Raw genomic sequence first — 18,454 nt, 5'->3', positions numbered from 1 at the left:
CCACATCTATTTAGATGATCATGTGGGATTTCCCCTTTTATCCTAATAATATGGAGTATCACCACATTGATTTTTTGTTTGTTGAACCAAGCTTGCATTCCTGAGATAACCCGCTTCCGCTGGAGTGTCTAACCCTTTTACTAAGCCGCTGAGCTCCGCCGCCGCTGCTGTGCTGAGGGCGCCGCAGGTATATTCATGCAGGATGCTGTGCTGTAGTTTTCCTGTGCGGTCTTTCCGTTGCTTTGCTATCAGCAATACTGGTCTCATAAAAGGAGTTACAAAGTCTTCTTTCTGCTTTGATTTTTTGGAAGAGCTTGAGAAGAGTCACTGTTAATTCTTTTTCTAATGTTTGGTAGAATTCATCAGTGAAGTCTAAATCTGGATTTTTCTTTACTTTGTACAAACCACTTCAGTTTTTTAATTTTTTTTTTTTTCTGAGTCAATTTTGCTTGTTTGTGTGTTTCTAGGTTAAAAAAAAACTTTTGAATTAGTGGATTCCTAATATTTATTCTATAATTTTATGGCTGATATAAAAAGAAAACAAAATCATGATCTTCATCCTGCACACAAAGGCACTAAAAGGGGGAAATAATTTATTCTACATGGAAACGAGACTTCTTGAGTCTGCTGGAATGAATCCCAATAAACAAGTCATGAAGCCACAGGTAAAGGCCTGGAGTTTCTCCGTCAATGCCCTGTCAGGTATAATGGTGCCAACATACCAACTGGCAGGCGGTGCTCCTTCTGCGGGGGTACAAGTGGAAGCCAACCTGTGCCCCGGAGTGGCCCGTGGGAGCAACAGTCCAGCCTCCTGGGCTGGATTTGCTACACCATGGACACGGCCTCAGGCAGCCCCAGAGTTAGGCTCCTTTTCTTCTTCCCATCTATCTCCTTTCTGGTTTTTCAATTCAACAGAAATATTGGCAGTACCTGTCCAAATACACATCCTGACTTTGAAGAAGCAGATAAGCATGCTGTAAACTGCCTCTGAGGGCTGTGTGACAAGACTCTATGGAGGGCCTCCGAGGGTTGAGGACTATCCCCAGACAATAGCAAGAAAGGATACAACAGCTTTAGTTCAACAACCAACAAGAAACTGAATTTTCCAATAACCAAAGAGCTTTCAAGAGAACCCAGTGCCTGACAGGAGAACACAATCTAGGCAGACACCCTGAGAAGGCCTGACCAGTAGCTAACATGCGCCCGGACTCAAGACCAAATGGAAATGCAGGAAAAGCTGAAGCTGTGAAAAAACGAAGATGCACTATGAGGTCAAAGACCTGAAAATAAAGAATTAGGGTGCGGGAAAAATCACTTCAGAGAAATTATGAAGAGGAAAATATATACACAAGCAAGTCAAGCCCTATGAAGTTTCTCCTAGGACTGAAGCCATTTCATTAAAAAAGTGAACCCCCGCCCCCGACCCAAAACTGAGGTCCATAGGCCAGAAATGTATTGCATGAAACGGAACAAGAGAGCTACAAGTTAGAGGAAATTTCTTTCCATTAACTAGAGGCCATTTCTTACCAAAGAATTGTGAACCTGGTGCAGGTTTCTTAATAGTGATATAATTCTAAATGAACAATTAGCTCTTAATCACATGTGAGTGAAGTCATTTCACTGGTTAAAACATTTTCAAGACTATGGTTAGAGTTTTTGATCAAACAGCTTAATACGGATTCTCAAGGTACTAATATTAGACAATTACATGGAAATTATAAATTATTCATCAGTCACAGATAGGAATTATTTCCTGAGAATGGAATGAGAACCAACTGATACTCCTATAGTGACTATTATGCAGATCAAAAAGACAGACACCTGAAAAAAAAATAATAGGTTCCTCACCCTTTTCTGTCAAACTCTCTGTCCAAATCCTTCTGAATCATGGTCTTCTGGGCCTTGTAATGGGTGATGATGCCAATGTTCCGGAAAGTGACATCCCTCCTTTTGTCTTTAATAAGTTTAATTATTTCCATTACCAGTTTTATTTCTTGAACATTTACATATGAGCTAAATAAAACGGAGAAAAAGAACAACACATCAAAGCTAATCACACCCAATGGCTACTTCCCATCCACATTTGCATCACAGTAAAGGGCAGGCAGGCAGCTTCATCTTTTATTCAGTCATTCGTGCTTCAAGGTGACTATGATGATGACCATAATATCACACACATAAATAGGCATAAACACTCAGTGAAACATGAAGCTGTAAGAAAAGATTCTGAAGTGAACTGGCATTTAGACACCAAGCTCATCTGGCAAAATAGTCTTCTAAGAACAGAAGTGTAATAATGAAAATGTGACTAACATATAGCTAACTGTAAGGGCTTATTGTCTTCTAGCCACTGAGAAAGCACAGATGTCGCCCTGAGTTACCGCCCCACCACTGAGGGGGGCCCGCGTGCCAGTCCAGCGAGGGAACAGCCTGTAACATGCTGGCCACCCCTGCCGCGACCAGCCACACAGGGCCCAGCAGCAGGCTTGCTCCTGTCCTCAACACCCTCCTCACTGGTCTGCTCCTGCACTCTCAGGTCAGCCCCTAGGCCTAGGCCTCCCCTCATCGCAACACCAGATGCAAGCTGGGGTGCCCTGCACCTTTATCCCTTGGTTACCTCTCCGGTCAACACTCCTTGTGACCGTCCATCCCTTGATTTCAGGGCTCAACTCTCACCCCCGCTCCATTCTAACCGGCTCCGCAACGGCCTCTAGGCTGCAGACCCCTTGCCCGCTGCACACCTCTGTGTTTCTAACTTCTCCCTTCATCTCCGTCTCAACACGTGTCTGACCTTCATGCAGGACACCAGCTGCCTTGCAGCTCTCATGACAGGGGTGGACTTTCCCGCCTCCCACTTCCTGGCAGGGGTGGGCTTGTACTGTGCGAACAAACACCGCTGCGGACATGACTCCTGACTCTCACAGGAAGCTCTGGCAACGTGGACTTTCTTCCCTAATTAGCAAACACTCCTTTTTGGCATCAATCACAGACCACCCAAACACCTTCCCTAATTCATAATCCAGTATTCTTGATGGCGCCCTGATTAACACTCACCCCCCCTGCTCAACCACAATAACCTCACATCAGGGCCGGGTCGGCCCGATGCGCAGCTGTGATCTTAGCACGTATTTACTCAAGGGTTTTACCACGTGTTAGATAACATGTTCCCCATGACACAGTCAAGAAGGAAAGAAGCTGGAAGACAGAGAAATATCAGTAATTCATGTTTAAAAAAAAAAAAGAGGGAAGTTATTGATATAGCTAAATGAAAATGATTGTGCCCCAAAACTAGACAGAGATGTGTATGGAAAATATTTTGAATAAAAACAGAAACAAAATAACAATTCTGGGACCATCCCTGCGAACAGAAGAAACAGGAGCACATACTCATTGTCCCGTCTTTCTGCGCCGTCTCCCACGTCAAACACCAGGTAAGGCTGGAATGGCCAGTCTGACGAGCACCGACTGGTCTCAGTCACTCTACAAAAAAGCAGCCACCGTTCAGAATACAAGTTGTAAGAGCTTTTTGGCTTTTTAAATTTATACCACTTTTTTGCAGAGCAGGTGCTGGGGAAGTTAAGGGGAAAGGAAAGACCTTTAAAAAAAAATGTTTTAGTGAAAGGTACAAAACAACCTTAATCCTATTCCCGGACTAGGGGGAATGATCCATGAATTGAAATATGACACATGTCACAGGAAAGTTCCTGCTGGTAAAGCAACAGAGAGAAGCCAGCCGCAGGACCCCACACTGCCCACAGCCACCCGACCCGGAGCCCGCAAGGCCGCATCTGATCTCGAAGCTAAGCACGACCAGGCCTGGTTAGCACCTAGTGTAGGGGTTGTGAGGACGTATGTCGACTACGGCATGATTTTTTTTTTTTCTCCAAAAACTTCAAAAGAGCAAAAACAAAACGAACGTGAGCACAGCACAGAGACCGGCAGCAGATGTAGCAAAACGTCACCACTGGGGCCTCTCCAGTGGCGCAGTGGTTGAGCGCTGGGTTGCGAAGCTGCCCGCAGCCTCTGCAGCGCCGGTTCGATCCCCGGCTGCTCCCTGGCCACCGGAGGAGGGTCCCACATGGTGCGCAGACCTCACCTGCCGCCCGCTGCTCCCCTCAGCAGTGTACTTCGGTCCTTCTGCCTGCTCTGCTCCCTGCTCTGGCTCTGGTGAATTCTCTCACCCTCCCGCGCTTCTGACTGTACCCAGTGCATGTATAAATAAATAAATAAATAAATAAATCTTTAAAAAAAAACGTCACCACTGACTCTCCCTGTCCATCCTCTGCCGGTCTGCACCTGCTGCAATCAGCGTGACTTTATACAAGTAAAAGACGACAATCAGGCCTTGGACTCGGGACTTCTATGGCTACACATAAGCACACAGTGACGCGGCTCTTCACTCTAAGCTGCAATGGAACACGCTGGGAGCGAGGCTGAGGCCCACCTGTTGGTCTTCAGGTTTCTGTTGTACACGTAGTTGGAAGGGAAGAGGCAGATATCGGGGTGCATTCGGTACTGGGTGGTGAGCTGCACGATGGGCAGCCTGCTCATCACGTCGTGCTCCACGTTCTCGCCCAGCAGCTTGCAGAAGCGCGCCATCATCGACTGGTCATAGCCATACTCCTGCGCTTTCTGCGGGGCCAAACAGAGCCATCTGCGGGGGCATGTTCACACTCTCCCCGCTGCCAGGAAGCCATCACGGACCTCGAGTGCCACATGGGAAGTCAGATGACACAAGATCACCAACGACCAAGATGCTGAGAAAGACGTCTCCAGAGAGAGGAAGACCCTGAAAGCCACGTGGCCTAACAGCTCAGGGGTTCCTCCTCAGAAAGCCCACACATGCTGATGAAGGCCGTGCGAGCGTGGGGACAACAGAAGCTACTCTGACAGAATCCGACCGTCTACTCTTCTGTAGGGCGGCGCCTTCCCTCCTTTCCAGCACAAACCAACACACCACTTGAGGTGGCAGTCGCAACACCGCGCCTGCGCTCCAACTCCAAGGAACCACATGACAATGTTGAGTGATTTCAAAGAACAAAACCAAACCACATGCTCTTCACGCCACACTGCACAGAAGTGTCCCGAAACGGCCTGTTCTCTAGGATTTTTCCACAGGCACGACTCTATACATTTGTACAAAGAATCTGTGCATTAATAAGAGTTGAACTTTTATGCTATTTTCCAAACCATGGTGTAGATCGATCCAGATGACCCAAACATCTACCAACTGCTAATTCTAGGGTACACTTCTAGGAGGCCCCGGTCCCCTGCACAGCCTCAGTCTCCATCTTCACTCTCGCAGGGGTGCGAAGGGCACGCTTTCCGATGCGAGGGATGCAGGAGACTCTAAAATTGGAAATGCTCCCTAAAAATAATCTCGTCAATGTTTTCCTGAACTTTGCACATATTTAAATAAAAAGCAGGGGGCTGGGTTTTTTCTTTTATGTTTATGTTGGTAAAAGAAGTCAGAGAAGGCTTTAGCAGCACCTCACCCTGCCTTTCCCACAGCAAGCGCCTAGTGCACGGGCCCGTGCCTCTCACCATGCTGACGCTGACGCTCTCCTGCACACACGCACACCACCACGAACAAGGGACAACAGAGGTTTCTCTCTTCTCAGCCATTCCCTGCTATTCCAACCAAACAACAGATGATGATCCAAGAGAGACCCCTCTGTTTCCAGGAAAAACAAACAAAAACCCCTTCTACTTTTAAGCACTAAGAACAGAAGAACGTACCATGGAGATGACGGTGGGAGGGAGCTGTTTGGGGTCGCCTACCAGGATGAGCTTGTTGCAACGATGGATGAGCGGAGTGAGAGTCTCGACTTCACAAGACTGCCCAGCCTTGGTAAGAGAAGACAGAGAAATATCCTTAACTCCCGCTGCTATTTATTTATCCACATACATTTTCTCCAATTCATAGACGTTTAACCCTTCAGGAGTATCACTTTCTTCTTCTGTACCAAATAGCAAGAATAAGATTTCCTCTAGAGAGAAAAACAGAAATAACTCAATTCAAAAACCCCCCAAGACCACACATATATTCTGAGGTCAGCGAGCACTCAGGAGTCAGTCCCAGCGGAGTGTCACTCCAGTGTGTCCCTGTCCCTGCCGGGCGTGTGCCTGAGGGACACAGGGCTGCGGGTACCCCACGTTCTTCACGCCACTCAGAAGCCTCTTCGGTCTTAGCACTCAAGCTGCTCTTCAGTCAGCGACACTTTCTCCAGCGAGCCCACGAACCCTGCTCTTTCTTTCCGGCGAACTCCGGGTCTCTGATCTCCGGGACTGAGTCTCTGTCTCTCATTTGTCTTCTGGCTCGACATTCGGGCAAACAGTCGGTACCCAATACATGCTTGTTCAGTGATGAGCTAGGAATAAGGATGCTAGCTGGAAATGCCGTGATGCAGAGCTTTTCAAAGTTATGTTAAAACTGCTCCAGAGGTAACCAGAGCGGCAAGCAGCAGCGACTCTGGGGCAGTGGGGGCTTTGCTGGGAATAATCGGTATCCCGCGGATGACAACCCAAACGTGGGCCTGCAAGGTGCGCCGCGGTGGGTGACCAGCAGCGTGACTCAACGTCACACCCGGGTCCAGGCAGGCAAGACCAGCTGCCAGAGCCCGCCTGCCAACACCTCAGCAGCCACAGCTCCCTGAGACCTGCTCCCGATGGCAGTGCTCGAGGCTGCACGGCCAATAGCTACTGACCTCGTCAACAATGACACAGCTGATGGGGACACCTCCTTGCCTACGAAAAGCAGACTCAAGCAGCAAGCCACCGCTGGTGCTCAGAGTGCAGCAGATGACATGGGACTCCAAGATGATGATGCTCTGTGTTTTCTGGGGGCGTCCTTGAACCTAAGGTAACAAACGAAGGTTGATCAAAACTCAGTTTACATCAAGTCTTGATGACAGGCCTATTTTGACTACAAAACACCCACCCTTTGCTACGTGACACAACAGCAGTTGGTAAGTGGCAGAGGGGAACCCCAAACCTAGAAAACAACAGAAACATTCAAGATCACCAGAAACCACCACGCAAGCACTGCTCTGCTGTGCAGCCTCAGCTCCAAACAAGACGGAAGCACATCAAGAAAAACTCATTTGGTCAAAGTAGATTACGATTATGACAGCCAGACATACGCGGCAGGTGTCGGAATAAGCAGAGATTAAACCATTACACTGCACTGTGATGTACCTGGATAGTACCAGGGTGAGGACTGTGCTTGAACACACATTCTCCTGTTAGTTTCTTGGACTATCATGCCCACTGGAAAGCCTGTGCCAACAAAAAACCTCTGAGAGGGATGAGCACTGTCCTTCCAGGGTGAGTAAACACCCGGTCAGTTTCTATAACGCAACATGGTGTGATGGAGCCAGGCAGGGGGCCGGACCCCTCACTGCACAGGCCATCGTGCTCAAGTACCCGAGCAGCGTTTCCATCAGAAGTGCAGTTCGCCTGTTTGTTCCTGGAAAGCAGCAGTGATCATTCCTGCACATGATCTGCTCACAGGGATCACAAAGCGCACCTGTAGGCTTTAAGGGGTGGGGGGTAACTCTGCTCTCTTGAGGGCCCCATGTGACAGCATTGTGGGTCCCCCTCCCCTCACAGCCATCCAGGCAGGAAATCTGCCAGGCCATGCAATTCCATAGCCCGCAGAATAATGCGGAGAGCAGCAAAGACCCAATACCTGTGCACTTGGGATTCATCTTTAAATTTGGAAGATTAATTTGGTGCTCAGTTAAAAATAGTAACCCATCCAAAAGAAAAATTTCAGCTCAAAAAACACGTTACCAGCTAATATTACCCTCTCCCTACAACCCCCAGACTGGCTTCACAAAGACCGCATTCTGGTGACCAGGACAGAAACAGGGCTCGTCCACGCTTCAATCAATCCAAATCTTAACTGACATCGCTATAGTCAAAGAACAGTGGGGAGGCTATGCGCGTTCCAGAGGGGGTCCCCGCGGACAGACACAAGCGCAGAGACGACACTTTTAGCCAAGAATTGCAGAAAAGTTGCCCGAGCTTCACGTCCACGCCAGCTACCAGCCCCTGGTAACCCAAACACAGGCCTTTCCTTTTTTCTTTCTCTTTAATAAGGAAACCCCCAAGCCTATTTTCATTAACTATCTACAGCATAATATCAACAGATTTGGGGGGAGGAGACTAACAAGAGTCTCCTTAGATACTTACCGAGACCTAGAAAAGGAAAAGATACTTTATCTCTCTTAGAGATTTCAGTTGGTGATAAGAATTCATTAGGCTAAATAAAAAAATGTAAGTGGACATGTAATTACACCATTTCTTTTAATTTTGTTTAAAATTTTTTATAATAACTTTTTAAATGTGATTGTGAGGTCCACAGGTTTCAACACTATTTTATAATTTAGGAAAGTAAAACTAGAAAATGCTGTACCTAATCACTTACCTCTTTAATTTTAGAAGCAAGCTCCTGCCTTTCTTTTGAAACGCTGGCAATTTTTTCATCTAATTCTTGCTTCTGAAAAAAATTAGAATGCCATCATTAAAATTAAACAAGCATTGTATAATGTTTTCCAGTGGATTACCTCACATGTCAAAGCGTGAACCTCCACTACCAGTCTGTTTTCTCCTTCCCAGTCAAGTCCTGGCTCCCTCCTGCATGTGTGCAGAGTCCAGCCGAACCACACGCGTGGAGCAGCAGATGGAGCACACAGCTGCTGCATGCCGGCTGGGTGGTGGCACCTGTGCAGACCGGTCTCTGCCCGGACACCAGCCCCTCAGCACATCGCCCAAGACAGCAGTCCGCAGGGTCACAAGCAAAGGTTAAGCTCCTGTTCTCTCCCCAGCAGCCCTTGTGATCAACAGTGCCCCTGCCTCACAGCTCCTTCCCCCAATCTCTAGATGGTTCAAAGGTGGTTTCTCAGCCACACCCCAGTCCCCCCTCTGGCTACAGTGTGGTAAGCCCCAGCATCTGTCCTTAGAAACAAGCATCAGGGGCCTCCCCTGGTGGCACAGCGGTTGAGCGCTGGGTTGTGAAGCTGCCCGCAGCCTCTGCAAGCGCTGGTTCGATCCCCGGCCACCGGCGAGGGTCCCACATGACATGCAGACCTCTCCTGCCGCCTGCTGTGGTCCTGCTGCCTGCTGCTCCCCTCAGCAGTGTACTTCGTCACTCTGCCTGTTCTGTTCCCCGCTCTGGCTCTGGTGAATCCTCTCACCCTCCCGTGCTTCTGACTGTAGCCAGTGCTTGTATGAATAAATAAATCTTTAAAAAAAAAAAAAGAAAAGAAAAGAAACAAGCATCAGACCTGCCTGCATGTTTAGTGACTAATCAGAGTCCTTCCCTGGAACTGAAGCCAGAGGCTGGGAGAGAAACCTTACCTCCTGCTGGGTTTCTGGCGCCCCAAAATACTAGTATTCCTCACCTCCTGAAGAAGAAATGGCTGACATACAGAAAGGACCTCATCTGAGCCGCTGGATCCAGCCATGCTGAAGTTAATCCATTCTCAGATTTCTAGGTATAGGAGCCACTGAACTCCCTTTTTGTCTAACTTAATTGGGTTTCTTCCACTTGCAGTATAGAAACAAAGTAAGGCAGACATCAGCAATCTACAGCCTGTTAGCCCATTTAGTTCACCGTCTGCTTTTGTAAATAAAGTCTTATTGAAACAGAGCCACATGCATGCATTTGTTATATATTATCCATCTATGGTTGCTTTCATGTTACAGGAGCAGAGTTCAGTGGTTGAAACAGGCCATTTGGCTGCAAAATCTAAACATTTACTTACTTGTCCCTTTCAAAAAAATTTGTTAATCCCTGATGTTAATCCCTGATGCAAGCCACTTTTGTATATATTTTTTTAAAGATTTATTTTATACAAGAACTGGGGTACAGGTCAGATGCGCAGGAGGGTGAGAGGATTCACCAGAGACAGAGCGGGGAGCAGAACAGGCAGACTGATGAAGACACTGCTGAGGGGAGCAGCGGGCGCGACAGGAGAGGTCTGCTCGCCATGTGGGACCCTCGCAGGCCAGCCAGGATCGAACCAGCACTGCAGAGGCTGCGGACAGCTTCACAGCGCTGTGCTCAACCACCTGCACCACCAGGGGAGGCCCACTTTTATATAATTTTTATACATAAATTATGCTATTCCACAATGAAAGAACAGACCAAATACTCATACTCAACTAGCTTGTGTACCTAGGAGCTATACAACATCAATCAAGATGTGGTTGCCTGAAACAACAAATAAACGCTCACCTGCATCTCCCTACCAACCCGGCATAGAGCACGCTGGCGGGAAAGCTCATCCAGCTGAAGATCCAGGTATTCCTTTCTTCTGTGCATCTCCTGAACATGAGAAGGTAAGTCTTTTTCTAAAAAAAAAAGTAAGAAAAAAATCATATGCTAATTCTAACACACATGTGTATATACACAGAAGAAGAAGAACCAGTTCTCAAAGCTAAACTGTTCTACAGTCACTAAATCCCCTACTGCCCAGGCACTTTTCAGCACACAAAGCAGACACAGCACAGAAGCCTGCCTGAGCCAGTACTTACTCATCCTGTGGTTGACTTGGCTGTCCAAACTGAACTTTAGGACCTCATTGTTAATAGACTTTTCTGGACCCAGACGTACTAAATTTATATCTCCGCAGTTTCCTGTTGAGAAAAATATCACATTTAAGAGATTAATGAGGACAGCCACAGTGCACACATATGAACAGACATATTACAAACAGATATAAAGAAACACGTTACTGATCAGAGAAGGGAGCGATCATGAACTACTGAACAAGACAGTTGGCACTAGAGGCTCATACACACTTAAGGTGTTCTCCACAACAACTCTGTAAGGCATGTACCTTCCATTTCTACCGAATAAGAGCTAGCGAGGTCACATAAACAGTAATTTGCAGAGGTACATATATGCTTCTCAAACTATATTCTGTAGAATATTTCATGGTAGGTGGGATATGGCAAGATAAATTAAAATAGATTTCTTAAGTACAGTATAGTCCAAAAATATGTAAAGACATATATATTAATATACAATTGAATTTCCAAAACACAATCTTATTTGAAAATTCTTTTCTGTAACCTATCCAGAGAAAGTTTTTGAAACTGTTCCACATCACCTTGCTACTGCAGAATCTAAGAGTCACAACATGCTGGAAATTCTACTAGAGTATGGTGATTCAAAATACTGTAAATACCATTTAACTGGTTAGTTTATCAACTGCATTCTTATTTTAGGCAATTGCACTTTACATAAGATTTCATCTACAAATCTACCGCATTACTGGCTGTGTGCTAGCCCAACGTGACGCGCTGTGCCATCTCTTGCGCCCATGAGAGAACAGGGCTTTGTTCAGTCCACTGCCTGGAAGAGAGGCTGACACACGAGGCAGCAGGTATGCGCTGGACGATGAATGACGTCTCATCCAGCTGTCTACAGCGTAGCCTTTCCCAGTCCAGCTTGTTCTTCTACATCAAATGCCGTCTTCCCTGGCCAACATTTACTTGAAGGATTCAAGCCCATTTCTCCTCCAGAAAGGTGGACGGGATTCATCCACTGGAAACTCATCCACTATTAGCACCCAGAAATTCTCCATAAGTTAAAAGACTTCCTTTAAACGGCAGGATGAGTTCATGAGAATGCAAGAGAAATTCCCAGAGGCAAAAAACAAACAGAAAGCTGAAACCCAGAGGAGAAAGCGCCCGAGCCGCTGTGGCTTCCGTGGAACCAGGGCTGGCCACAGTCTAGGTACTATGCGTTTGCTTTTAAACTTACATTCAGTAAAATGCAGGTTTCAAAATCTCTAGTTCCAGAGCATCTGACAGTTGTCTACACTGGCAAAACCTCCATTCCAATCAAGAGACTAAAGTCCTATAAACGGGCGCTTGTACTTTAAAGGGACCACAGAGCACAAGGGTCCGAAAGAGGAGGAATGGGGAACAGGTGCCTCTGCCTTGGTTTGCTCAGGAGATGCCATAGCTGCTAATATGAATGACGGCAGAGCCAAAAAACCACAAATCTCTCAAACACAGTGTGAGGGAAAGAGCTGCAGCTGAGTCTGAGAGCAAAAGAAGCCTCTAGCAGGAATGCGGGGGCGCGTGGGTGTCCTGTAATTCTTCTACAGTCTGACACAGCCAGTTCGTTCCCTCACTGCAGTGAACATCTCATACCTGCAGCTGGGAAACAGGCTTAAGTACAGGAATGTTCACTGTAATAAGGTTTGGAAGAACAACCAAAAAAGGAGAAAGCCCTTACATTTCTATCAAGAAACAATAAATTATATACACGAAATAGCTAATAGCTGCTAATATGAATGACAGCAGAGCCAAAAAACCACAAATCTCGCAAACACAGTTGAGGGAAAGAGCTGCAGCTGAGTCTGAGAGCAAAAGAAGCCTCTAGTAGGAGACAGATGGGAGTGGAAGGAAAAATGTGGGTGATCCCTTGAGTCAGGGATGACATGTCCCAGCATCTCCTGCAACAGATTCTGGCTAAGCTAGCAGTACAACTAGCGCTGTCTGCTGCCACTGGCCTGCTTCACCCTTTCCTCAACCCGCAACTCCCAGAGCTGACACAGCCCTCTCTGACCACAACGAGCTCTCAGAAATGGAGCCACACACAGTTAGGAACCAGCGAGGAGCCTGGTCTCAGGCCTCTGAAGCAGAGTCACTGGTACCAGTCTCATCCTGCACTGCCCATTTCTTCGCCAGAGAAGAAATGAGCACCTATCATATTTAAGCTGCTCTATTTGGCGCCGCTATGCTTTGCAGTTGAAGCTCATCCTAACTGCTAAGAGGCACCGTCAGGGAACCTCAAGGGAAATAAAAGTTGGTTAGCCCCGGGAAGGCATCGGGGGCAAAGCATAAGCACGCACTCACTACAGAGGCGGAGCGTTAGAGCCAGTAAATGTGTATTTTACATCTTCCCTCGAATGTCTGGATCATTTGTGATGATAATGCTCTTCACTAATACGTCAAGGGTACTGCAAACAGGTTCCCTCTGAGGTGTAGTTTACAGCTCTACTCTCCAGTTTAACACTCGGGCAAGCTATAGATAGCAGGGAGCTTAGGATAGCCCAGCTCTACTGATCTATCCGAGGTTCTTTTGTCTTGGTCCTTTTCATTCACGGTAAATTATGCTAGCGTCTCCTCCCTCCCCTACTTCCCAAGGCTAATTTTTAACTACTCATGAGGGTTCATTTTAGACATCACCTCCTCTGAAAGTCTTCCCTAATCCTTGCCCTGTGGAGGGCCTCCCTGGTGGCGCAAGGGATTAAGCACTGCACTATGAAGCAATCCGCAGCCTCTGCAGCATGAGTTCAATCACTGGCCGGCCAGGGAGCAACCCACATGGCGCGGCAGATCTCTCCTGTCTTGCCCGCTGCTCCTCTCAGCAGTGTGTGTCTCAATCAGTCTGCTTGTTCTGTTCCCCGCTCTGTGTCTGGTGAATCCTCTCACCCCCGCCCCCCGCATCTCTTGCCTGTACCCCAGCTCTTGTATACATAAATAAATCAATCTTAAAAAAAAATCCTTGCCCTGTGGAGTTAAGGTTCATGCTAAGGAGTCTGAGATCCCCACATTCACCCCTACTCTGGGACTGCCAACTCTGCTACAATGCCCACTAACCTGGCACTAGCCCACCCACTTCCTCTGGGGACCATCTCTTTGACGTTCCTTGGCACAGAGCCTGGCACCAAGTAAATGCTCAGTAGTATCTGCTACGTGAGTTAATGAGCTCATGCAGGTCACACCCCCAAGCTGAAGTTATTACCAGAACCAGCTTGTTGTGGGCCATCCACAGTTGCCCACACTAAATACTAAAAACAAAAACAAAAATAAATGAAAAGGCTAAGAATTACCCTACCTAAAGGATTCTTCTTGTCTTTACATTTTTCTTTGAATTCGAGGATAATTTTTTTCATCAGTTCATCAACAGCCGCGTTGGAAGGCGCACACACGAGGACACGGTTCTGTTTGATTTTGGCGTTGGAGTTCTCATCCGAATGTCCCCTCCTCTGGGTCTGCAAGTCGCCACATACACCAAACACACACAAAACACTGATGAGCGCTACTACGCAGCTTTAGTGTTCTCTCCTCCTACGGAGGGTCAAGTTTCCTTTATAGTTAAAAATAAAAGCAACAGCATCTGACAAATTGCTGTTAAAACTGCTGTCACAAAATTCTATCCTAACTGCTGAGCCTGACTTCCCTCCACGCTTCTTTTACTCAATACTCAGTGTGCCAAAACATGGCCCAGGCACACACTCGAGATGCCACAGACGTAGCCTACAAGGAGGCCAGGAGCCCGCCTCCAGGAGCATCTTCTGCTCTTCCTCTTCTGACCTTCTCTCTCTCTGCAGCCCCTTTCCCTACGTCACAGTTCCTCACGGTACCACTAAGATAGACACCAGGGAGACGGCATGTCCGCCTCATTCACACCCGCACGCGCCGCTCTCCGCGAGCAGCAGGCCCTCGCACACTACCTCTGTCAGCAGGCGGTACAGGAGGCCGACGATGGTTTTCGACTTTCCCGTTCCAGGTGGCCCATGAATCAGACAGATCTTGGCAACCGCCGGGGAGTGCTTCACCATGGCATACGCGGTCTCTATCGCCTTCTTCTGGTCTTCGTTGAAATCTCTTAAGTAGGCAGTCTGCACGGAAGACACCAGAGACAGCTGTGCCTCCCGCAGCAGCACTTGAGAAACACCCGCATGAGCTTCCTCTAACCCAAAGCTTAAAGCTTCGGCTGTGATCAGACCACACCCCAAAGTGACATTTCATCACAGAACCATTTCCATTTCGAGAAAGTCACTTATGATGGCCATAGGCTTTCAGACCACCTACAAATACAACTGTGTTTTACTTGTGATTCTTACAAAAATGACCATAAGTCACGCCCTAACTTTCTTCTATTTATTCTTTGGTTCTTCCCATTTGAATCAGTTCTGTCCTTACATAGCAAAAACATTCCAAGACTTCCTTTCCCAACACGATGTGACCCAGCGAGAGAACACTCTCAACTCCTAACCTCGGAGTCCCTGAGCTTTCCTCGGAGAGAGAGAACTGACTAGAGAACACCCGAGTGCACCCCAGGGCACGGCAGGGCTTCAATATGATGACTTTCCTTCTGTCTTTCTCTGTGTTCATTTCTGGGACGTATGGACAGTTCCTACAGTGAGAAATATGTGTTCACGCAAAATGACAACCTGATCTTCACACTTAGAACAATACCTGTCAATTCTCCACATCAACCTTTCAAGTGTAAAATTAACTCCATTAAAGCTGTGCCTCCTCAAGCATTTTAGTCACCTGCCACTGTCCCGTTTCATGCACATGCAATGCTTTCTTGCGCGGCCCGCTTCCTGCGGTGGGCAAGAGGCCAAGCAACCTAAGGCAGACTCTCGAGTACGAGAAAGAACAAGCACCACTGCACACAGTGACGCTCTGATGTCCTGATGTGAATGGCCTCACTTCCCATCATCCAGCGACTGCTACTCACAATTCTCTCTGACGTTGTAGTCAGCAGATCTTTTGTACTGAAGTCCATGGGGTTTGGATTCAGAACAGCTCTGGCCAGTTGGCTCTGATCACTCAACAAAGACATGGCTCTTAACTTCCTTTGTGTAGTTACCAGAGAACTGATTACAATGCATTTCACCAATTCATTTAAGTTGACTGGCAGAGTATCTTGAGTCTGGATGGAAAGGGAACACTCAGATTTCCCGTTACGCACTGTTATCGAGGAGGAGAAAAACAACTTCAGTTACTAGTGAAGAATGGTATACAGTTAAAAAGGTTATTTAGGATTAGGTAATTTATACCTTATGTTTATTGTATGACATATTAAATAATTCACTCAATAAATATTTACTGAATGCCTCCTCAGAGCCAGTCAGCATTCCTGTCCGCAGAGGCTCACTCTGTAGACGAGGAAGGCAGATAGCAAATAAAGGTGCCAGGTGGAGCCGAGTGTTCAGAGGGAGCAGAGAAAGGGGATGAGGAAAGGAGGGGCGCGGGGGGAGGTCACCGTCAACAGGAGTCAGGGCAAGACACTCGAGCAGAGGCTTGAAAAGCCCTTATCTGAGCAAAGACAGTTACAGGCGGAGAATCAGCAACTGCAAGACCACGTGGCAGGGACACGGCTGGGGTGTTTCAGGAACAGGGACGTGGCTAGTGTGGGGGAAGGGAACGCAGGGAGAAGGGCACCAGGAGTGAAGGGGGCTCCTGATGTTCTGCTGAGTCAGGCCAAAAGCACAGGACAGCTCTGTGCTGGGAAGTGACGTGCTCTGACTTACACACTGAAAGCATCACCTTCATTGAAAGAGTGAAGAATAAACTGCAGTGGGAAAAGCACAGATGCAGAAAGACCACATAGGAGGGTCTACGTAGCTGGGGGGTAGAAGATCACGGTAGTGCAGACGAGGACAGAGACGTGGAGGTGGGGGTTGGGTTCTGGATATGCTGCACAGGAAGAGTCACTAAACTTTGCCAACGGATGAGATGGAGGCTCTGAGAGAAAGGCAGGCTCAAGGATGGGCCCGAAAAACGTAGCACAGAGGCCCCACTCACTAAGATGGGGAAACCTGAAGGAACAGCAGATGTCAGGGAGAAAACTCAAGAACTTTTGGGGCTAGTAGGTTGAAAATGTCTACTCAGTCTCCAGATAGAGGCAGTCAGACAGTTGGGCACTCAGGGAAAAAAGACAATCTTAGAAAAATTAATTTGGCCAGTGTAACAATTTCCTAGAGTCTAAAGCAGAGAGCGCACTGCAGGCCTGCCGCACCCCTGATGCTGCCCACTCCAAGAACCGAGCTCCAGCCATGCTGACAACTCTGCACACTCGTCACAGCGCAGCACGACACTGAATGCCAAGGAGCTTTGTGCTGTTTTTAAAATATGATGCAAAGAAAGCAAAGGGATAATGGTATCCTGTTTTCTTCACGCAGCCAAGACTAGGATAGTCAAACAGGCAGCTTGGTGCAGAATAAAGAATGTGGACTTTGCAGCCAAACAAAAGTAGGCTTCGATTCTGGGTCCACATCAACTACCTGACATCCCTGAGCCCTGACTCCCCAATGAGCAGAGAACAGATAATTCTCACAGCTTTGCAGGGCTCGGGAGAAAAGGACACACACACCCAGGGAAGAGCGGGCACGCTGCCCTCTCCACGACAGGGAGAGGCTCCACAACAGCATGGACTGAACGGTGGGAACAGCGAAAGCCTCCATTATATAACAATGAGTTAGGTCTGGCCTCCTCAGTAACAGTCGCAAAATCAAGGCTGGAATGTGATTTAAGATGTATCAGACTGTGAGAGATAGACAAGCTGCAAGCCAATACAATGACAGAGGAAGGGATGTGCCAGAGGAGAAGACATTACAAAGAAAATTTTTGTTTTTTTTTTTTCATGCAAACAAGAGCTGGGGTGCAGGCCAGAGATGTGAGGGGGTCAGGGGGGTGGAAAGGATTCACCAGAGACAGAGTGGGGAGCAGAACAGGTGGATCTACTGAAGTACACTGCTGAGGGGAGCAGTGGGGAGACAGGAGAGGTCTGCTGCGCCATGTGGGTAGCTCCCTGCTGGGGATCAAACTCAGGCCACATTGGCTGCAGATAGATTCACAGTGCAGAGACTTAACCCCTGAGCCACCAGGGAGGCCCCACAAAAGAAAGTTTTGAAGTCATAAATCTAGAGCAATAAATTCTGTTTCTTCCCAGGTGAATCTAGAAAAACTAAAGGACTGAATGGCAAGTGACCAACCCACCAACACAGGTTTGGCAGCTGCACGGCAGAGACAGGGCTGGTAGAAGAGCAATTAAAGGGGAGGAAGAGAAGACTTTACATCTGACAGACTTCTCGCCAGCGCCTCGTTATGAAACTTACTGACAGAAGTGCGGCGGAATTTGTGGACATAACCACAGTAATACTCATGGGGATCTTGCATGCAATTTCTCTTCGCATCCTTCTTCTCTCCACTTAGTTTTTCAGGAACCAAAAATACCAAATCATTTTCCTTTGGATGAAGCTGCTTGGCCAGTTCACATTCCTCAAGAGAAACTGTGAGAGAACAAGGAGTCAGCATTTATATAACTGAACCAGAATTTTAAAGGAAGTTAAAGGACAGTAAACCCTGGAACTTGGATTCAAGCCATTCCACCGCACCAGTGGGCGCTACGTGCTTCCCCATGGTCTGCGCCCGTCCCGTCGGCGCTTCAGATTTGGATTCTATGGTATAAAAGCATCTGTCTAAGGAGCTACTACAAGACCAAAATAGAGGAAACCGCAATATTTAAAGTAATTAACCAGCTTGTTTCCTTCAAATTTAAGTTTTTAATTAGATTCTTTTGTTCCCCATTTTCACAATTTCAGGAGAAATCCAGAAACAGACTCAAGTGTATGTAAGAATTTGGAACCTACTGGTGACATGTCAAGGGGGAAAGCACAGCTGTAAAAAG

At 47.4% G+C, this 18,454-nt stretch overlaps 1 protein-coding gene across 4 annotated transcripts in view; it reads right to left on the bottom strand.

Annotated features, from left to right (window-relative positions):
• SETX (senataxin) overlaps positions 1 to 18,454 on the bottom strand; it is a 60,008-nt gene that overhangs the window by 7,352 nt on the left and 34,202 nt on the right. For all 4 annotated transcript variants that reach the window (XM_037492891.2, XM_037492890.2, XM_037492892.2 and 1 more), the window contains 12 exons: positions 17,883 to 18,056; positions 15,500 to 15,732; positions 14,484 to 14,651; positions 13,865 to 14,021; positions 10,543 to 10,644; positions 10,244 to 10,359; positions 8,432 to 8,503; positions 6,708 to 6,857; positions 5,740 to 5,847; positions 4,445 to 4,632; positions 3,388 to 3,480; positions 1,849 to 2,013 (listed from right to left, as the gene is read on the bottom strand). In XM_037492891.2, coding sequence (XP_037348788.1) covers positions 1,849 to 2,013; positions 3,388 to 3,480; positions 4,445 to 4,632; positions 5,740 to 5,847; positions 6,708 to 6,857; positions 8,432 to 8,503; positions 10,244 to 10,359; positions 10,543 to 10,644; positions 13,865 to 14,021; positions 14,484 to 14,651; positions 15,500 to 15,732; positions 17,883 to 18,056 — 1,726 coding nt within the window. The remainder of the gene's footprint in view (positions 1 to 1,848; positions 2,014 to 3,387; positions 3,481 to 4,444; positions 4,633 to 5,739; positions 5,848 to 6,707; positions 6,858 to 8,431; positions 8,504 to 10,243; positions 10,360 to 10,542; positions 10,645 to 13,864; positions 14,022 to 14,483; positions 14,652 to 15,499; positions 15,733 to 17,882; positions 18,057 to 18,454) is intronic.

The sequence above is a fragment of the Talpa occidentalis genome, unplaced genomic scaffold, assembly GCF_014898055.3.
Source record: "Talpa occidentalis isolate TD23 unplaced genomic scaffold, MPIMG_talOcc4v2.1 talOcc4.7, whole genome shotgun sequence".
Classification (NCBI taxonomy): domain Eukaryota; kingdom Metazoa; phylum Chordata; class Mammalia; order Eulipotyphla; family Talpidae; genus Talpa; species Talpa occidentalis.
The sequence above is the reverse complement of the archived record's forward strand: the minus strand, read 5'-3'. Positions and strand labels throughout refer to the sequence as shown.